This window comes from Hemiscyllium ocellatum, chromosome 48 (genome assembly GCF_020745735.1).
Source record: "Hemiscyllium ocellatum isolate sHemOce1 chromosome 48, sHemOce1.pat.X.cur, whole genome shotgun sequence".
NCBI classification, from domain to species: Eukaryota; Metazoa; Chordata; class Chondrichthyes; order Orectolobiformes; family Hemiscylliidae; genus Hemiscyllium; species Hemiscyllium ocellatum.
In genome coordinates, this window is record NC_083448.1 from 6,136,339 (window position 1) to 6,151,847 (window position 15,509).

Sequence of the window (15,509 nt, forward strand, 5' to 3'; positions counted from 1 at the left end):
AAAATTTCCAACCGACTTTGCCCTGTTTAAAATTTGTCGTCCCCCCCCTGTTCCACTTTATTTATCATTCCAGTGAAGTCTGAATTTTTCTGCCCATTTCGTCTTGAAGGCACTGACCATCATTCGGTACTGTTCTACATGTTCACCTTCTCTGCACTTCCTTCCAGAACTGGCTGTTGAACACTATGGAGGCTAAGTGGTGTGAATCCATGGAATATCATGCCTCGATCTGCTTTAGCCACACATACCCACTTGCATACGCTGCAACACACATTATTACACCTACTTATTTTCGTACACTGTCAGAAATGCATACACCGTAGCTTGCACACATTGTGAGAATAAAATGATTCTGTGATCAAAACACTTCTACACATATGTGTACATATTGTCACACATACACTCACATAGATATACGTATGGATACAAACTCATTCTCTCACACATATATACTCCTACACACTCACTCTGACACATTCAGACACCTGTATGGTTGCACATTAAGTCACAAACACTCATTTACTTACATGCAAACTGAGGGAGACAGGGGCCTAGTGGTATTATCACTGATCTCTTAATCCAGGCAATGTTCTGGGTTTGAATTCAGCCATGGCAGATGGTAGAATTTGAATTCAATAAAAATCTGGCATTAAGTGTCTAATCATGACTGTGAAGCCATTGTCGATTTTTGGAAAACCCTGTCTGGTTCACTCATGTCCTTTAGGAATGGAAATTGCCATCTTTACCTGGTCTGGTCTACATGTGATTGCAAACCCACAGCAATGTGGTTGACTCTTGCATGCCCCCTGGGGATGGGCAAAATATGCCAGTGAAGCACTCACCCCGTCAATGAAGTAAATAAATACAGTTGCATGCACAGTCATACAGACTCCTGCACATGTGCATGCATGAATGTACACACCACACATGTACTTTCATATACATAGCTGCTATAAATACACACAGACATGCAAATGTATTCATCTGTCACATATATACTTGTGTACCCATACACTTTCAGTACACAAACAACTTCCAACAAACAAGAACTTCCAACACTCAATCATCGTTTCCTAGGTTTAACATGAGCCAATTCAATTGGATAAAACTCTGTCAATCAGGGAAGTTGGACAGCATGTGTCTATTGTACAGTTGTGTGATAATGACATTAATAATTTTGGAAACAAACTTAGCACCTTAAATTCTGACAGTGATTCCTGTTGAACTGAGGAAAATAAAATGAACAGTTCTTTTACTTTCCCCCTCAGATCAGCTCAGCAATCGGCACTCAAACGAAACAAACCTCTCGAGGGACAGGAGAGTGGGCCGACTCAGCAGCAAGGCACGACGAGGTAAAACTGCACACTATCCCTGCCATATTTATGAAGCTCCATTGGGTTATTTGGAGAATGTAAATGGGGCAGGAATCCCGCTTCAGATTGCTGTGCAGCTGTTTAAGAAGTGAACACTTGTGGGTCCTGGCTCTACCCTGGCCCCCTCAGGCTAGATTCTGGCTGGCACTCACCCAGCGCACATGTGAATGGGGGATCTAAATTGGTGCCTTCTTTCGATGAGAATTAATCTGCCCAGCAGAGATCAGAGGGTGGAGAAGTTGGTGATGGGAAATGGGAGGGAAAGCTAAATGCAGCTTTTATTGAAAGCTTTCCATTACAGTCAGGCAGATTTCACTGCCACGTGAACATCTGCATAAGAACCTTTAACATGCCAAGTGGCTGAGCTGGTGGACGCTCAGCTTTGAACTCACTATAGAGAGGGGGAGAATTTCTTCTCATTCTTCAGTGTACGTTCAGGTCCAGTTGTTCTTGCAGAGAGCTGGCATGGGGTTTGACAGTCTCAATGGACTCTGTCAGTGCTGCAACTGTATTCCTGTCTTCTTGCTGTGTTGTTGGGCAGCTGTCATTTTGGAGCAGTCATTTTCCTTAAAAGTCTGTCTCCTCTCCTGACCCTTTTCAACAAAATCTGGAGACTGAACTGAGTAGAATTCGCCTCCACGATACACCATGTTTGAATCCATTGCTTCACACAGCTCTCATATCTAACCTGAACTACAGGATTGCTTTTTGTTGGAAATTGTGCGATTGCCTGTTCTCAGACTTCCTCATGCTCCTGTGTAGGTGATAGACCGCGGAATGCAAGAGGCAAGAGAAGGGGCAGAAAGTTCCGGAAGAACGAGACTCGTAGTCGAACACGCCGAGCTTCCACCTCCCGTCCTGAACGCGTCTGGCCTGAGGGAGTGATCCCTTATGTGATTGGAGGAAATTTCACTGGTGAGTGGTATCCCTTTCCTTCAATGGGATCCAGCCTACCTTAATTGGACCAATCCCGCTCACTGGGATTCATTAAGATGAACGCACAACCATTTTTGAATATCCTTGAAGAGTCTTTTTGTACTGTGCTCATCAGGACAAGAAAAATTTGCCAAACGTCAAAGAGTCACACCAATTTAGTCTCTAAAAGAAAAGGGTGCAAGTTGTTTGGCAAGTTGGCTTTGATTTACTGAGCTGTTCCTATGTATTGAATGTTACTTAAACAAATGGTTAGACCCTGGATTTGAAAAAGCAAGTAAAATATTTGGGTTAGGAGATTGGGATGTCAAGCAAGCAGGCAACGAGAGAGCAGGAATTAATTTCATAAAAGACATAGAAATAGCTAATCTGTCAGTATAAATCTTGCTTGGATAAGTGCCTGTGGTATGCTTGCAGTCTCGCAGGAGATTGCAACTTTGGCTATCATTCATTCTATGCGCAGTGTTGAGAAGTAATTCGGCAGAAAGAGGGTAAGGAGTTGAGGAGAGCATTTTGCAGGCACCAGCGGGGATTAGAATGGGATGGCTCACTGCAGGTGTGCATCCTGAAGCTGCCTTATGCTTTCTGCTTGGCTTGTCTGAAATGATTGAATAGAATCTACACTGTTTTACAGGAAGCCAGAGAGCTATCTTCAGGCAGGCGATGAGGCACTGGGAGAAGCATACCTGTGTCACATTCCTGGAACGCACAGATGAAGAAAGCTATATTGTTTTCACGTACAGACCCTGTGGGTAAGTGGCTGTGAGGAACCAACGCCTCTGACACCGACGCACTTAACATCTGTAACTCAGGACAGTGGAAACAGAGGGGCTGATGAGGAGAGAGTGTGAACTTCACAGCAGATTGTTATTATGGTCGTGAATGGATTCCCTGGAAAGCTGGTGAAAACAGATTCAATTGCAAATTGCCGAAAGGAATTGGTGGTAAAAGGAAAACTGCACAGGGTTAAAGGGAAAGGGGAGAATCGGTCAAATTGAAAGCTTGCTGAATAAACTGGCATGGACACATTGGGCAGAAAGGCCTCATTCTGTGCTTATGGTTCAATGTAATGTATTTGTGAACACGGATCATTGCATATGCATGTTCCTGGACAGCAATTAAATTCAACAAGATGGAAGGGAATATTACAAAGTAAAATAGGGGACTCCAAACCTTTGCCCTTTTTATTTTCGTGAAAGAGTTGAACAGGAACAGATGAGGTTTTACGACTAATAGAATTTATTTCTCAGGGGGTTAACACTGTGTCAACAGCGGGAAATAGCTTGGCAATCAAAACAACATTTTAATGATGTTTTTGCTCATAAAAGTGATGGATGTTCATCGAATAAAAGCATGATTAATGCTGGGAATTAAACACTTGCATTTCAGAACTTGAGTACCAGCGTTTTGCAGGGCAGGAATAGCATGGAATTAGATACAGAGGAAAGCCTCCCTCTGCACTGTCCCAGCCAAACACTCCAGAGCAGGAACAAGACAGGGTTAGGTGTAGATTAAAGTTCCCTCTGCACACTCCCCATCAAATGCTCCCAGGCCAGGTACAGTTTGGGGTTAGATACAGTGTGAAGCTCCTTCTACACTGCCCTCATCAAGCGCTCCCAGGAGAGATGCAGCTCAAGGTTTTGATGCATAGTAAAGCTCTTTTTGCACTGTCTCCATCAAATATTCACAGGGCACTTATAGCTTGGGGTTAGATGCAGAGTACAATTCTTTCTACTCATTGAGTTTTGGCCTCACATTACAAACATCGTCCAATTCGTCAGGGTGACATTTTTCATTGGCCCCAAGTGGACATCTTGGAATGAAACAATGGCGTTTAATGAAGTGGCAATGTTAAGATATAGATCCACACTCATTGACAACAGAACTCAGATCAATAAAGGGTTTTTGGACATGACCCTTGAAAGCAAAAGATCGTGACCTTTAAAGATGCACTACTTTTGGTTGAACTGTTAGAGCCACAAAGCAAAGATGGTGGCCATTCACCCTGGAAGTAACAACTGAATCTATCATTCAAGACAGTACTCAGCTCAATCCTGGCAGCAGTGGGCCCGAATCTGTGTTCTACAACCAGTTGCTCTGGCCTCCACCCCATCACAGGTCTTGAACTGACTCGGCTCTTGTAACATCGGGCAGCTCCAGTGTCAGTATTACTGACTCCCATAGTTGCACCCCTGACGCAGCTGACTACTCACTGACGATTAAAGATAGTAGAACAGTTTCAGCATAGAAGGAAGCCATGCCTATGCCAGCTCTCTGTGGGAACAGTTCTCCTCTGCTTTGCCACAATTTGCTGATGCCCACAGCCAGTCAGATCAGCCTAACGTCAAGTCAGTGCCCTGTAAAACATTTACCTAATCTCAAAATCGTTCTGCGGACACTGAGGTCGGAGAGTTTCAATCGTAAACATGAACCTGTATCCCATAGGGGCCCAGAAGTGAAACAAATACCTTTGTCAGAGGGGATTCAACAGTTTCCTGAAGGAACAGATGTGAAGTGTTGTGTGTAGCCTTGTGCCAATGAGAGCTGGTGTCAACAAACCTCTTGGCCTGTCGTTAAGGTTACCGAGGCGAGGGGTAGTCCTTTGTGATGGAAGATCACCAAGAGCCGTCATGTGAAGTGTGAGATGTGATTTATTCTCGTGACACAAGCAGCGTGAAACCCTTCAAGCAGTTGGCCCTCTCAGCTGTGGGGAAATAATAACAGGCGGCATGCAAGCATGTAACAGCAAAGTCTCTCACTTCACCACATGAACATCGAGCAGAAGGATGGGCCGCTGTGCTCTTTGGGCTTTTTCCCCACAATGAAACCAGATCACTGCTGTTACTCTGTATCCAGGTGACAGTGGTGAAGCCAGTGGACTTGTCATCCAAAAGCTCAGATTAATGCTCAGGGGATGTGGGTTCAAATCTCACAATGGCAGCTGGTAGAATTCTAACAGAGTTAATAAAAATCTGGAATTGGAAACCACAATGCTATCTTCGATGGTTTTGGTTTAGTAATGTCCTTTATGGAGAGAAATCTCCCATCCATATCAGTTTGGCCTGTAAGAGAGACCCATTGCAGTGTGGATAACTCTTAACTGCCCTCTGAAATGGCCCTAGCAAGCCATTCAAGGGCAAGTAAGGATGGGCAACACATACAAGCATTACCAGGGATGCCCTTGTTCCATGAACAGATAATTTTCTATCAAACCCTGTTTGCTTAACTTGGCTCCCGATCACACATACAACTGAAATCTTTCAGTCTCAGGTTTGAAGTTTACAAACTACTCCAGAGTTTTTTCTTTATCAGGGAAGAATGAGATCCAGATTTACCCCAATGAATGAAGAAGTGATTCCTCTCCCCTGAGCAGCCCAGCACTAACTTGAAATTAATCCCCCTTTCTTAACCTGAAGCCCCAAGTGCCTATTTTTTTTCAAAGGAGGGCACTTTATATTTGTTCATATTTCTCCCTCAAATAACATTGCAAAACCAAGGCGATAATTTGATCACTTTCCACTTACTGTTAGGGAAGGTTGTGTGCTGGAAGAAAGTGCGGACTGCAGATGCTGCAGATCAGAGTCAACATGTGTGGTGCTGGAAAAGCACAGCGAGTTAGGCAGCATCCGAGGAGCAGGAGAAATTAATGTTTCGGCCATAAGCCCTTCATCAGGAATTGTGGGGGTAGGGAGTGTGTGTGCAAGGAGGCTGGGAGATAAATGGGAGCGGAGTGAGCTGGTGGGGAATGTGCACCCAGGTAATGTTCCTGGCTCTGAGCCCTGAGCTCTGGATTAGAGTCCCACCTCACATCTTAACAGCCAAGGGAGGACTCAAAATGTAAATGCTGACCTGCCAGGGCCTGTAGGCGTGGAAATGTTCTGTTCAGAATGTCATTTGAACCATTTCCTCCTCTTTTCCCATTTCTTCCCCTCCCTTTGCCTCTACTTCCTTCAGCCCCATCAGCTCCTTGTGTCAGGCTGGGGGCATGGGGAGTTGCTTAAATTCGTTTCCGTGATGTTAGCATGGGAGCAGTGTATTAATAGATTGGGAAAGGACGTTTGGACAAATTTTGGGGTTGATCTTCAGTTGAAGTCATATGAGGCTAGCCATCTGCCCTCCCCAGTGTCAATGTCCCTCGTCCACATGGTAGCTGTAGCACCAAGGGTGAAGGACATGGTGGGGTGAGGACTGTTCAGAATTGGCAGAGATATTGTTGGTCCACCAAGAAACGAAAGGCCTCTTCCATTTCTCACAAGGCTCTGTGTGGATTGCTTCTCTACAGCTGTTGTTCCTATGTGGGTCGGAGAGGTGGAGGACCCCAGGCCATCTCCATCGGGAAGAACTGCGACAAATTTGGGATTGTCGTGCACGAGCTGGGCCACGTCATTGGATTCTGGCACGAGCACACAAGGCCTGACCGAGACCACCATGTGACCATCGTAAGGGAGAATATCCAGCCAGGTAAGGGTGGCTGCTGCCTCTTCCTTCTATGTCGGAGGGTTGTGGGATCAAGTGCCGATGCAGGACCAGAAGGTGCTATATGAATACAAGCTACACCTCACTTCTTCTACACACCTTCAACATGATTAGGGAACTTCTCTGACTGGGAAGGTGGTGGTGTAGTGGTAGTGTCACTGGACAATGGCATGCTGCTGGTCCAGAGGACAAGGCTAATGTTCTGGGGACATGGGCTTGAATCCCACCACAGTGGAATTTTAGTTCAATTAATGAGTTAAAAATATAATTTCAGTAACTGTGACCATGACAACTACAATAGTCATTTAAAAAATAGAGCATCTGATGAGCAAATCTGTCTTCCCTACATGGTCTGGCCTACATGTGGCTCCAGATCACAGAAACATGGTGAACTCCTAATTGCCCTTTGAAAAGGCTGAGCAAGCCTGTCAATCCAAGAGCAATTCAGAATCGACAGCAAATGCTGGCCTTTCACAGTTACACCCATTCCCCATGAAAGACAATGGACTTGAAATTGTGTGTCAGAATTTGGTCAAGAATAGTTTTCTATTCTATTAATTTTCCATTAGGTTTCTAAAAAATAGTTTTTAGTTTTACAGCTGATGGGATGGCAGTGAGGGAAGTCGCATGTTCCTCCTGCAGGATGTGGGAGCTCAGGGAGACTTACATAGACCCTGATGACAACATCTATAGGATGTGCACCCAGCTGCAGCTCCTGGGTGACCGTGTTCGGGAGCTGGAGGTGGATGTCCTCAGGATCAACCGAGATGCTGAGCACATCATAGATAAGAGTTTTAGTGAGGTGGCCCACCTAAGGTGCAGGCAGAGAGTAGCTGGGTGACCACCAGGAACGTCAAAGGGAGTAGGCAGAGAGTGCAGGAATCCCCGTGGCCATTCCCCTCGAAAACAAGTATACCATTTTGGATAATCTTCTGGGGGATGACCATTCAGGGGAAAGCAGCAGCAGCCAGGTTGGTGGCTCTGCGACTGGCTCTAGGGCACAGCGGGAAAGGGTAAAGGTCAACAGGACATTAGTCATAGGAGATTCGCTGGTTGGGGGACAGACAGGAGATACTGTGGCTGCAAACAAGGATGGTGTGTTGCCTCCCAGGTGCCAAGGTCCAGGATGTCTCAGAGCGGCTGCAGAACGTTCTCAAGGGCTAGAGTGAGCAGCCAGAAGTCATTGTGCACATTGGCATAAAGAACATAGGTAGAAATAGGAATGAAGTCCTGCACAGTAATTGTAGAGAGCTTGGAAAAAAATTAAAAACCAGGGCCACTCTGGTGATAATCTCCAGATTGCTTCCAATGCCACATGATAGTGAGGGTAAGAACAGCAGGATATGACAGATGAATGCTTGGCTCAAGAACAGGTGCAGGGACAGGGATTCAGATTTTTAAATCATTGGGGCAGAGGTGACTTGGTCAAGAGGGATGGGTTACACCTGAACTGGAGGGGGACGAATATCTTGGTGACCAGGTTTGCTTGTGCTACAAGGGAGGGTTTAAACTAGATTGGCGATAGTGACGTTTTAGGAGGTGTACTATAGGCTCCCAAATAGGCAAGGGGAATTAGAGGAACAAATATGCAGGGAGATTGGGGAGACTTGCAGGAGCAATAGGGTTGTCATAGTAGGGGATCTTAATTTTTCTGACATGGACTGGGATTGCCAGAGCGTTCAGGTCTTAGATCGGCTGGAATTTGTTAAGTGCAATCAGGAAAGTTTCCTCAAACAGTATATAAGAGGGTCCTATTCGGGAAGAGGCAAAATTTGAGCTATTCTTGGGAAATAGGGCAGGACAGGTGATAGAGGTGACACTGGGAGAGCACTTTGAGACCAGTGAGCGTAGCTGTATTAATTATAAAATAGTTATGGACAGGGGCAAAACTGGTCTACAGGTTCAAGCTCTAAATTGGGGCAAGGCGAATTTTGATGGAGTAAGACAGATGCGTGTAGGGGTTGATTGGTGTGGTTTGTTTGCAGGCAAAGGGACCTCCGACAAGTGGGAGGCCTTCAAAAGTGAGATAGCTCAAGTTCAAGGTTGATATTTACTTCGAATCCCAACGGTGTGGAAACAGCCCCTTCAGCTCAACAAATCCACACCGACCCTTGGAAGAGTAACCCACCCAGAACCATTCCGCTACTCTATTATCCCATGTTTACCCCAGACTAATGCACCTAACCCACACATTGCTGAAAAGTATGAGTAATTGAGCATGGCCAGTTCACCTGACCTGCACATCTTTGGAGTATGGGAGGAAACCAGAGCACCTGGTGGAAACCCACGCAGACACGGGGAGAATGTGCAAACTCCAAGCAGACTGGAATCGAGCCCAGGTCCCTGGCACTGAGAGGCAGCAATGCTAACCACTGAGCCACTGTGCCATATGTTTCTGTAAGGGTGAAGGGCAAGGTTGGCAGGAATAGGAAAGCCTGGATGACAAAGGTATTGAGGCTTTGACCAGAAGAAAGGAGGAGGTGTGGCTCAAAACATCTTGGATCAAAGGCATCCCGAGAGGTATATAGGGAATACAGGAGTTTACTGAAGGAAGAAATCAGGAGGGCAAAAAGGGGGCACGAGATAGCCTTGCCTGGGAACGTTAGGTTGAATCCAAAGAGGTACTTTAAGCACATTAAAGGAAAAAGAGTAACGAGAGGGAGAATAGGACCCTTCAAGGACCAAAGTGGACATGTATGTGTAGAACTGCAGGAGATGGGCAAGGTTTGCAATGAATATTTCTCCACTGTGTTCATCCTGGAGAAAGACATGAACATTTGGGAATTTGGGGACAGTCCATGTCACAGTCAAGGAGGTGTTGATGTATTAGAATATATGAAGATGGACGAATCTCCTTGTCCTGACCAGACATGTCCTAGAACGCTGCATGATGCTGGAGAAGAAATTGCGGGTGCCTTGGCTGAGATTTTTGCATCATCGTTTGCCACAGTGCGGTCCCAGAAAACAGGGGGGTCGTGAATGTTGTGCCATTATTCAAGAAAGGCTACAAAGAAAAACCTGAGAACTATAGACCAGTAACCCGAACATCTGTGGTGGATAAATTGCTCGAGAAGGTTCTGAGGTATAGGTTAGGAGTAGTCAGCATGGCTTTGAGATTGGGAAATCATGCCTCACCAATTTGTTAGAGTTCTTTGATGAAGTGATCACAAAGGTTGACGTAGTCTATATGGATTTCAGTTGGGCCTTTGATCAGGTTTCACATGGTAGGTTGCTCTGGAAGGTTAGATCACATGGAATCCAGGGCGAGCTGGCAAATTGGAGGCACAATTGGCTCGATGGCAGGAAGCAGAGAGAAAAGTGAAAGGATGCTTGTCAGGCTGGAGGCCTGTGACCATGGAGTGTCTCAGGGATCGATGCTGGACCCATTGCTGTTTGTTATTTATATCAATAATTTGGATGAGAATGTACAAGGCATGATTAGTAAGTTTGCTGATGACACTAAAATAGGCGGTATCATGGACAGTGAGGAAGGTTATCAGAAATTGCAGCAGGACCTTGATCAGCTGGGGAAGTGGGCTGAGCAAAGGCAAATGGAATTTAATCTAGATAAGTGCGAAGTCTTGCATTTTGGAAAGTCGAATCAAGGTAGGAGTTTCATGATAAATGGGAGGGCCTTAAGGGGTGTAGTGGAACAGAGGGATCTCAGAGTTCAGGTGCACGGTTTTCTGAAAGTGGAGTCATAGGAAGACAGGGCAGTGAAGAAGGCTTCTGGCCTTCATCAGTCAGGGCATTGAGTATAAAGCTTGAGAAGTTATGTTGCAGTCATACAGGATGTTGGTGAGGCCACACTTGGAGCATTGTGTTCAGTTTTGGTCACCTTGTTATCAGAAGATGTTATTAAACTGGAAAGAATGCAGAAGAAATTGGCAAGGATGTTGCTGAGATTCAATGATCTGAGTTAAAGGGAGCGGTTGGACCAGCTAGCACTTCTTTCAGTAGAACGTAGGAAACTGAGGGGTGGCCTTACAGAAGTGTATGATATCATGAGAGGTATGGATAGGGTGAATGCAGTCAATCTTTTCCCCAGGGTTAGGGAATCAAGGACTAGTTCAAGGTTAGAAGGGAAAGAAGCTGAGGGGCAACCTTTTTACACAGAGGGTCGTACACATATGGAATGAGCTGCCAGCCAAAGTGGTTGAGATGTGTACGTTAACAACATTTGGACAAATATATGGACAGGAAAGGATCAGAAGTATATGGGCCAAGTGCAGGGAAATGGGGTTAGCGTGGGTGGACGTTTTGGTCAGCATGGACCAGTTTCGGCCAAAGGACTCTATCGCACGAATAAACCCCAACCCACTCCAAACACTCTCATACACACATCCTCCCTATACACAAAATCTTTTTTGTGGTGAGGTGTACTTGGAAACCCACATGTCCATCACGTGTAGAGAAAATGTCCACTTGTTCTTAATCGCTTAGACCTTGGGCCACATATTCTTCTTGAACCCGTTTGCAGGACAAGAGTACAACTTCCTCAAGATGGACCCGGAAGAGGTGGACTCCTTGGGGGAGACGTATGATTTTGATAGCATCATGCATTACGCCCGGAACACTTTCTCAAGGTTTGTACCTGCCTTCTGCCACTAAGGTTTCTCATTCGTAACAAACTGGAGGCTTTGCTTGCTGTTTTTCTTTGCGTCACAGATTGAGGTGAAGCCTGCTGTTAGATCCAGTAATGCAGGTCTATGTTGAAAGGTCACCTATTACAGGCCTGAGGCAGAGCTACAGTTTTGCCGAACGTAGGAAGTATTTGAAAGATTTGTATGAAAATGCAGACATCAGAAAGCAAAATTCAAGAGAACTACAGATCCAATAAAAAGTAACCAGTTCCTCAGCAGTCTGTTGTTTCTGTCAAATCTTGCCCTCCTCTTCATTCCACTTTCTTCAATCCCTCCCCTCCTCCCCCGGCTCTTCCCTCTACCTCATCCTTGTCTTCTCCCTTGCTCTCCAAGCCCATGCCCCATTCTCTCTTTCTTCTATCTCCTCCCCTTCCTCATTCACCTTTTTGACCCAATCCATCTAATCCACTCCCTCTCATCATTTCTGAATGAGTGCTGCACTGTCGAAGGGTCAACACTTTATGAGGGTGCTCCGCACTGTTGGGAGGGTTAGTACTAAGGAAGTGCCGCACTGTCAGATCGGGATTGAGGGAATGCTGCATTCTCAGAGGATCATTGTTGAGTGAGTACTGCACGATTGGAAGGATGATACTGAGGCACCACTGCAGAAATGCAGTTCTGAAGAAGCACTGTAATGCCAAAGAGCAATCCCTGAGAGAGCATGGCACCGTCAGAGTGAAAGTATTGAGGGGGTGCTAAGCTGCAGTATGATAATAATGAGGAATCACTTCACCGTCAGCAAGATAGTATTGCAGAAGTGCTGTGTTACCTAAAACACTTGGATTTGAGGAAATGTTGAAGTGTCATAATTCTTTGTTTCAATGTATATAAGTGATCTGGTGGCTAATTCAAAGCAGAGCAGATGAGGTTTCCTCACGTCTGAGTCACAAGTCCACTGTCCATTCATCAAACTGTTCTTTTGGGGATATTGCTGTGCATTCTCCAAGCATATCTACTGTTCACTAGCATGTGACTGGCTGTGAAATGCTTTGGGGTTTTTTTTTGCAGTTTCCCAAAGGCATTTTCACAATAATAAGCTCTTTCTTTGATGCTCATGCACAGTACAGTACGGTTCTATCAGATATCTATTGTCCAGGAAGAGTCTTATCAGACAGGAAACCAAAGTATAATTCCCTTCCTCGGGTTTTTTTTTATTCAGTTCACAATCTCTGCACAAAAAAATGATTCTTTTTCTTGGTTTTGGGCTCGGATAAATAATTGTGATGCTTGAGTCCAGCATTGATGGAAAAATTTTCTTTTTGTAATTCAGACATATCAATTGATTGGGCATCAGCTCCACCTTGTGTTTCATAACATCCTGAAAAGTCGGACCCGAATTTTTACAGCTTATCTCAGCTGCCCAACCAGCAGAAATATTTTCTCTCTGCTGGCTTCCCCAGGTAGATAAAAGAATGTTGGGTCATTGAGAAAGCCCTCACCGAAGATGGATGCTCTCTCAGTGTCTCCTTCAGAAAATGGAGGCGTCATCCAAAGTGCTGCCAAGACTTGGCCTTCCACTTAAATAACTCGGAGGACAGGGAAGAACTTGTTTTCGAGCTCTGTGATTGCAGCACTTACCTGATGCCAAAATAGTTCAGCAACACTCCTGACCATACGTCAATCTACCTGCAAAAGACTGGAGCCAGGTTGAAAGTGAGGGTGAAATTTCACATGGAAAAGGGCAGCCAACCCATGGAGCAAGAGAACCAATGCACTGTTCATTGGTTGACACGCCCTAAAGCAGTGTGCTGCAGCTCAACCTGGGTCAGGAGATGCCAGACCAACATTTACACCTATGCACATTTGTGGGAAGCCTTGAGGGTTATTTCTGGGACATTGAGACCAACACAAGTTGAGAGGCCTCCTGCTCTAGCATGCGCTGAACTCCCCAATTTCCATAAAGAATAGCACTGAGTGAAAACTAGCATGGCACACAGGACCTCAGTAAGAGCACAGGCAGTCTTCTGAAACCCACATAGTGCCTATAAGCACACTCTTTGTACCCTGTAAGCTAACAAAAGTCCCATTTCTCAATGGCAAACCTTCGAGTTGCCTTCATTCATCATAGTGCACTCTGGTGAGTGATTTGAGTGGTTTTGACCTTCCACAGAAAATCCTTACAAGACTCAACCACATGAAGATGGGCTGGGGAAGATGTGCCTGCTTGTTGTGGAAATGGGACATGAAGAACAGCCGTCCAAGGCAGATCATAATGGATACTGAACGCATACTGAACCTGCTCTGATACGTTTCTCGTGATTCACTCTGTGTTTACTGATTACATTAGATTACCTACAGTCTGGAAGCAGGCCCTTCAGCCCAACAAGTCCATACCGACCCTCCGAAGAGTAATCCACCCAGACCCATTTCCCTACCTTATATTTACTCCTGACACTATGGGCAATTTAGCACGGCCAATTCACCCTAACCTGCACATCTTTTGGATTGTGGGAGGAAACCAGAGCGCCTGGAGGAAATCCATGCAGACACGCAGAGAATGTGCAAACTCCACACAGTCAACCAAGGCGGGAATTGAACCCAGGTCCCTGGTGCTGTGAGGCAGCAGTGCTAACCACTGAGCCACCGTGCCACCCTGAAGCTGTTGAACAGATTATTTTTATCATTGATTTTGAATACAACTCCTTCCCACATTTATGAGTTTAAAAAAAATTTTAATTGCTGGGCAGTAGCTTGAACCTACTTTTCTTCATTTGAAGAATATGCAAGAGCAACCCCTGCCAAAACAAATGGACTTTTTGCTTTGACTTTTCCTGTCATACTGGTTGTTGTCATCTGAAGTGAATCCCTGCTGAGATAGTCCAGCTGGAAATGTTGGAGAAGGGCCCTCCTACTCAAAACTTACGGTCAGCAACGTTGTCAAGTTGAGTCCAAGAGCTGTTGCTCTGTAGAGCCGTTTGTCTTATGTCAGGATTGTCAGGGTTTTTTTTGTTTCTGTTGTCTTGGCATATATAAGTATGTTTTATTTTCCTTATTATTTTTGGATGTGGCAAATCTATCATTTGCTGCCTCTCCCTAATTGCCCTGACAAAGATAGTCATGAGCTGCCTCCTTGAACTGCTGCAGTCGATTTGGTGCAGAGAGACACACACACACACACACACACCAATTAGGGAGTGATTAGGGAGGATTTTGACCCAGCTGACAGTGAAAGACCGACAGTATAGTTTTAAATCGGGACAGTGAGTGGCTTGGAATGGAACTTACAGGGGGTGGTGTTCCCATGTGTCTGCCGCCCTTGTCCTTCTAGATAGTAGTGGTCGTAGGTTTGGAAGGTGCTGTCTAAGGAGCCTTGGTGAGTCACAGCAGTGCAACCTGTAGGTCACACACATTGCTGCTCCTGAGCGTCGGTGGTGAAGGCAGTGAACATTATGGGTGATGGCTGGGGTGTCGATCGAGTAGGCTGCTTTGCCCTGGATAGTTTTGAGCTTCCTGAGTGTTGTTGGACCTGTACTCATCCAGGTAAGACACTTTTGCCTGATATATGGTGGACAAGCTTTGGGGAGTTAGGAAGTGAGTTCCTCACTACAAAATTCTCATCCTCTGACTGATTCTTGCAGCTACAGAATTTATATGGGTAGTCCAGCCAGTTTCTAGTCAATTGTATTCCTGAGAGTGTTGACAGGAAGTGATTCAGCAGTGGTGATACCATTAAATGTAAGAGCAGAATGCAAGAGTACCCTGCATTTTGAATTTTCACTTGCCATAAACTCTGAATAAGGCAACCAGAGAATTTCTTCTCAGCCGTTGTCTGTACTGCTCTTGGGCCATGAGATGAAATTAAGTTTGTTATCGGAACACTCTGTCCTTTTCCCTCTTTCTCTTTGCCTGTCCGGAACCTTGAATTTGGCACATCATCTCCGACTCTCTTATCCCTGGATTGCAGAGCTGAAGAACCCCACACTCCTTCCAGCTCTTCCGTCTTCACAACTTCTTCAGGCAAAACATTAATTCTGCCACTGCTTCCTAATCATATTTTCGGTTTCCCAATATTAATCAAAGAAACAAGAATACATGATCCCTGCTTGTTTTCAAAAGCCTTGAATTGTGGCTCCTTGGCTCAGTG

General features: G+C 45.3%; 1 protein-coding gene across 1 annotated transcript in view; it reads left to right on the plus strand.

Annotated features, from left to right (window-relative positions):
• LOC132837035 (bone morphogenetic protein 1-like) overlaps positions 1 to 15,509 on the plus strand; it is a 132,016-nt gene that overhangs the window by 65,214 nt on the left and 51,293 nt on the right. The window contains exons 3-7 of the mRNA XM_060856689.1: positions 1,269 to 1,352; positions 2,136 to 2,288; positions 2,941 to 3,058; positions 6,589 to 6,767; positions 11,263 to 11,368. Of these exons, the coding sequence (XP_060712672.1) occupies positions 1,269 to 1,352; positions 2,136 to 2,288; positions 2,941 to 3,058; positions 6,589 to 6,767; positions 11,263 to 11,368 (640 nt within the window). The remainder of the gene's footprint in view (positions 1 to 1,268; positions 1,353 to 2,135; positions 2,289 to 2,940; positions 3,059 to 6,588; positions 6,768 to 11,262; positions 11,369 to 15,509) is intronic.